The sequence below is a fragment of the Populus alba genome, chromosome 13, assembly GCF_005239225.2.
Source record: "Populus alba chromosome 13, ASM523922v2, whole genome shotgun sequence".
Taxonomy (NCBI): domain Eukaryota; kingdom Viridiplantae; phylum Streptophyta; class Magnoliopsida; order Malpighiales; family Salicaceae; genus Populus; species Populus alba.
The window spans coordinates 2,322,462-2,328,291 of record NC_133296.1 but is presented as its reverse complement, the minus strand read 5'-3'; the positions used below and the strand labels follow the sequence as shown (position 1 = coordinate 2,328,291).

Genomic DNA, 5,830 nt, shown 5'->3' with positions numbered 1-5,830 from the left:
GAACAGAACCCATGAAAATTATAATGTAGTTGATGTGAGGAATTTACAAATCTGTCACTTTTTTTTGTGTCAACTAATTGATTCATTTATTTACCAAAAACTTAAAAAACATTATATTCTTCCTTTTAAAATTTCTTGATTCAATTATTTTTGTATCTTTTTTCTTTTCTTTAAAGAATCCAGGCTGCACGAAGGATTCTTCAAGAGTTCACTGTGAAGAACTCTGTGTAGTTGATAGTTTAAGTTTTTGTAGTATTATCAGTTTGGATTCATAGTTTAAGTGCAGATGCATAGTATGTGCATCAATTCTAAAAGCCTCTCATGCTAGTTTATTCATTTCAGCTCAATAATGAATTGAAGATTTCTTTTATTACAAGGGATGAAACAAAATCTTGGAATCCGGGTGTCCTCATTATAGCAGAAGCCTTTATTCACTTTGATTGATAATACTACTGTATAAAAATATATTAATCGTTGAAGAAACAAAATACAAAGCAGAGAAATAATATATTACAAACAAAGCTACGAAAATTGAAAGTAACATAAGTAGAAACAATCACATACTACATAATTATAGAAAATCTTTTGGAAAATTCTCAGCCTGTCACAGTTGTTTGAGGCATCAGATCTTCCAATGTTATTGCGGAGAATGACTTTGGCAACGGAAGCCATCGAGCTATGAGCTGCAAAGCTACCTGTCGCATGGTTGGCCTAGATTGGGGATTGGCAAGCAAGCATGCAAATGCTATTTTGATAATGTTGACCACACCTTCTGCAACTCCATTTTCAGGAAGTGGGATACGTTGGTCTATCACATCCTTCAACAATGCATGCTGGTTGATTTGTGAGCTCGACGAGGAGGAAAATGCTGATGCAGAAAGAGATGAGATGAGATCACCCGGATGCATTCCCATTATTACTTCCATTGTGACCACTCCAAAGCTGTAAACATCGCACTTTTTTTTTTTTTTTTTTTTTTTTTTTTTTTTTTTTTTTTGATAACTTGTTCACTCTCATTGTGTAAGCTAGCAAACTCTCCAGCCCCAAAAAACCTTCAAAGGTCATTGAGCCACGCCCCTTTTCATAGTACTGCTCTGCTGTATTTTTTCAAGTACTGCTGTAACTGCTAATATGACAATTTATTAGACATAACCTTTAGAGCATCAAAAAGCAGCCCTCCATTTTCATCCTTTAGCAATTGATATATATATATATATATATATATATATATATATATATATATATATATATATATGTATCATGTATGTATGTTAAGAATGAAATCAAGTATGTACCTGGAGCTATGTATGTATATTTATCATGTATGTATGTTAAGAATGAAATCAAGTATGTACCTGGAGCTATGTATGTATATTTATCATGTATGTATGTTAAGAATGAAATCAAGTATGTACCTGGAGCTGTGTATCCGAAGGTGCCAGCAAATGAGGTCCAGTTGGTCGAGTCAGGCATCAAGAGCCGAGCTGTCCCAAAATCCGAAACATGAGCCTCATATTCCAAATCTAAAAGAACATTGCTGCTGGAAATGTCTCGATGAATGATTGGGGGCGAGCAATCATGGTGCAAATAGGATAATGCATTGGCCACTCCTTTAACAACATTAAGCCTTCTATTCCAATCCAAGTCCATTGCATGTTCTTCGCTAGATAAATTCATCTTCAAACTTCCCCTTTCTATGAACTCGTAAACTAAAAAGGAGTGCTCTATTAATGAACAAAACCCATATAACTTCACAATATTCCGATGTCGAATATCTATTAACATGCGAATCTCATTTCTAAAAGTTTTCAAATCCACAAGCTCACCCTCTCTTGATGGGTGAAGTTTCTTCACGGCAACGACCTGACCTGTTAGCAACATGGCTCGATAAACAATTCCGTATCCCCCTTTCCCTATATAATTATTGGAGTTGAAATTATTAGTGGCCTGGATGATAGTTTTATGTAGGATCTCCTCCTCATAGCCCCATAATGCAAAACTGAGTGGACTTTGTCGCTCTCCTAAAAAGGAGATTCTTTCTCTACTTGTTTGGTGGCGAAAGTATAAACAGCCAACCATGGTAAGTAGTAGAAGTAGACTTCCCAGGAGAGGAAAAAGAATTAAAATGGCAATCTTGTTGCTCTTTCTCCTTCTTGGAAGAAGTGTACAAGGCTTGAGATCACTGGCATTTCCACAGAGACCATTATTATTCATAAAAGCTTCAAAAGGAGCTTCATTGAAGGCTTTGATTTTGGGAATAGGGCCCTCTAGTTCATTGTAGGAGATGTCTACAATTGTCAAGCTCACCAAATCTACAAAAGCATTTGGAATCAAACCGGAAAGTTTGTTGTGAGAGAGGTTCATCATTTCTAACCGTTTTAATTGCCCAATTTCTGATGGTATCTCTCCTGCCAGTAGGTTCCCACTGAGATCTAGATCTTCAAGAAAATGCAGGAAGCCTATCTCATATGGGATGCTCCCTATGAACTTATTATGACTCAAGTTCAACTGTAATAAATTTAAGCACTCTCCCACTTGTTTTGGGATTAATCCACCAAGATTATTAGAAGCTAAATTAAGGGATTGAAGTTGAGATAGCATTTGGAATGGAACGACACCAGAAAGATGGTTGTTATGAAGAGTAAGGTTGTACAACGCCTTCAACTGCCCCAGTTCTTTTGGAATTGTCCCTTTCAGGAGATTTGACGAGAGATCAATGATTCGTAGCCCAGTAGCCTTTCCAAGCTCTGATGGTATCTCACCTGTGATATTATTGTTTGACAATTTTAGGCTCGTCAAGTTGTGAAAACCTCTCCATTTCCACGTAAGCTCACCATACAAGTCATTTTGACTTAGGTCCATATAGTTCAAGTTTGGGTAGAGGCCGAAATCTTCAGAAATATTCCCCGTCAATTGGTTCCCCTCAAGTCTAACTCTAAATAGACTAGTACAATTTTGCAAGCTTTTAGGGATTGGGCCAGAAAAATGATTGCCGACAGCTGTAAAATTTACAAGCAACCCACCAAGGCACAAGTCTCGTGGTAAATGGCCAGTGAAATTGTTTAAAGACAAGCGCAAAGTCCTCAAATGTGTGAGATTATTCATCTCGGGGGGTAGAGAACCACTGAGATTATTAAAGGACAAGCCCAAAAAAACAAGGGATTCAAGTTGTCCTATTTCCCGAGGAACAGATCCAGATAAATTATTCTTGCTCAGATCAAGAACGGATAGGTGTTTCAGAGTTCCAATAGAAACTGGGATCAAACCAGTGAGATTATTTTTATCAAGGTAGAGAACGTTAAGACTTGTTACCAGTCCTATCTCAAGTGGAATAATTCCGTAGAGTGAATTGTTCGTGAGATTGAGAGTGAGAAGATTAGGGAAGGATGAGAAGTTGAAACTATGAAGCGTACCTCTCAGACCAAAATGTGGAAGGTTGAAATTCATGACACTTCCAGAATTATCACAAGTGATCCCAAGCCACTTGCAAGGGCTGCTGCCAACCCAAGAAGACAGGACAGCTTGGCTGTGGTTGTCATCAAGACTTGCTTTCCATTTTAGGAGAGCCTCCGCTTCTTTATTATCTTCAGCAGCACCAAATGAAGTTGCAGAGAAATTAGGAGGAAAGGCAAAGAAAGAAGGAAAGCACATTAGAAGGAGAAAAAAAAGGACATGGAGAAACATTGAGAATGGTTTCTGTAGGAAGGACATCATGTCTAAGGGATATGGTTTCCTATGGAAGATGAAGATTCTAGGCTCCAATGATGGGTATTTATAGAAAAAAAAAACAAATGGAGTATTTATTGAAATTTTTAATTGTGAAATTTCCTATTCATCTTTGTTCTTATTTTACAGAATTTGATACGTGTCAACAACAGTGACATCAGTTTTTATTGGGTGGAAGATTTGGTAAATCCTAGGAAAATTCATTTCCAAGTCCTATAATTTCTAAAGATGCTTAATTGTTGGCTCATTTCTTCAAAATCCGTAGCTCATTTCTAAACTAGATAAAAAAATAAAAATAATTAAGAAAAAAATATTTTGTCTTTTAAAATCTTTTGCATCAGTTTTCTCTCCTTTAATTGAATCGGTGAAGAAATAATGTTTAATTAATCGCTCTCGGGCTTTCTCAATTAATTGGAATTGCAAGGTAGAGGAATCTTTCATTCTGAAATTTCTAAATAATCTTCGTTCTACCTTTCCAAATCATAGGACTCCCTGTTGATTGGAAAGTACCATGAATATTGTGGGCCTCGGGTTGTCCAAATTTGACTTGTCCAAAGATTCTTGATGTAGCCTTTTAACTGTATATGATTGTGTAACATATTAATAAATGTAGCGCAAGAAAGCAGCTCTCGAGTTGTAACATCAAAAATAAAAATTCACATGGAATATATAAGAACAATACAGACAGGTAAATGAAGGTTTAATTTATCCAAAAACTTATCTGACTCATCAACAAACATACCTAGTGCGATAATATTTAATATTGCAAATTGCATTCTAGTGAGTATGTCGGTATTTTTATGCCTTTCACATAACTTATGGTTATTTTTATAGCTATTAAGCTCAAGTTAGGGGTCAAGAAATAAGTTGGAATTTCAATATTTTTATTTTAATTAATAAAATTAAAAATAAGATAATATAGGCACTTATAAATTTTAGGTCTAAAAAATATTAATTTAAAAAATAATATATAATTATTATTATAATCTTACCTAATAATTTAAAGTGTTAGAGAATAATATAAATTATATCATGGAACTTCATCCAACAATTTAAGTTATTGAGCTGAGATAGTTCTTTGACATGGCATCAGAGCCTTGATAACCAAGTGGTCACGAGTTTAAATATTATCATCCTTATTTATTTGATAAAAAAAAATCAAGCAGAAGATAATATGAATCTATATAAGTCTTAAGTCTATAAAATTTTCACTTAAAAGAATATGTTAAAAAAATAATATAAATTATATTTTAATTTAAATTATTAAATTAAAATGATTATTTAACATAAATTTTTTAAGTTGTGATAATTGTTTAAAAAATAAATCACTAGTGTTGCATCAGTGAAGAAATGTCACAACTTGTGTTAATTAATTTCTTGTTGTACGTCCACAACAATATTATTCCATGAAAGCCTCACCGACCAATAACCTGTTTATCGTGCTCTTTCGGTTTAAAGTTACGAATGGACTTGATGCATCATGAAGTTGGAAATTCAATAGCTAATAAACTCCATTGGTCCCAGATTGTGCCATGGGGTTTCAGGAAGTTATGTTCTCTTTGTTTTTTATGTAGTCTAGTGGACGGACCGCACAGCGCAGATAACGCTTTTTATCATTGTTTGATTATTAAAAATTCACTATCTAGTATTTAATTCAGAGTTATTAAAAAATCTAAATATATTGATATTTGTCAAAGATTCAAAAGTAAAAAATTAATTGTAATTAGAAAAAAATAGTAGCACTTTTAGCACACCTTATCTAAAATAAACTACTTCATGATCTAGATATGTTATAAAAATTTTAATGATTTTATCTTTTCATCAAATATCAAAAATATATTCTATGTATAATTTTATAATCCTTTACATAATCACATCAAAACATTAAACTTTTTTTTTTAATTTTTTTTTATCATTTTGATTTTATCATTCAAAAAACTCATAAAAAAAGTACACACACCCACAAACCTCACTGTTGACTATGTTTACTCAATGTTTACAAATTTATTATAAACATGATAAAATTACAGCTAGTTTAATAAGGTAATAAAAGTAATATTTTAATGTTTTATTGCTGTAAATATGTTATATTAATAATTCAATG

General features: G+C 33.4%; 1 protein-coding gene across 1 annotated transcript; it reads right to left on the bottom strand.

The window, feature by feature from the left end:
• Positions 1-455: 455 nt before the first annotated feature.
• LOC118053290 (uncharacterized) lies at positions 456-3,742 on the bottom strand. The gene is made up of 3 exons (XM_073403755.1): positions 1,416-3,742; positions 1,006-1,025; positions 456-962 (listed from the first exon to the last, which is right to left on the bottom strand). Exons 1-3 carry the CDS (start codon positions 3,712-3,714, stop codon positions 597-599), a joined length of 2,685 nt encoding a protein of 894 aa, XP_073259856.1. The 5' UTR covers positions 3,715-3,742; the 3' UTR covers positions 456-596.
• Positions 3,743-5,830: the final 2,088 nt, after the last annotated feature.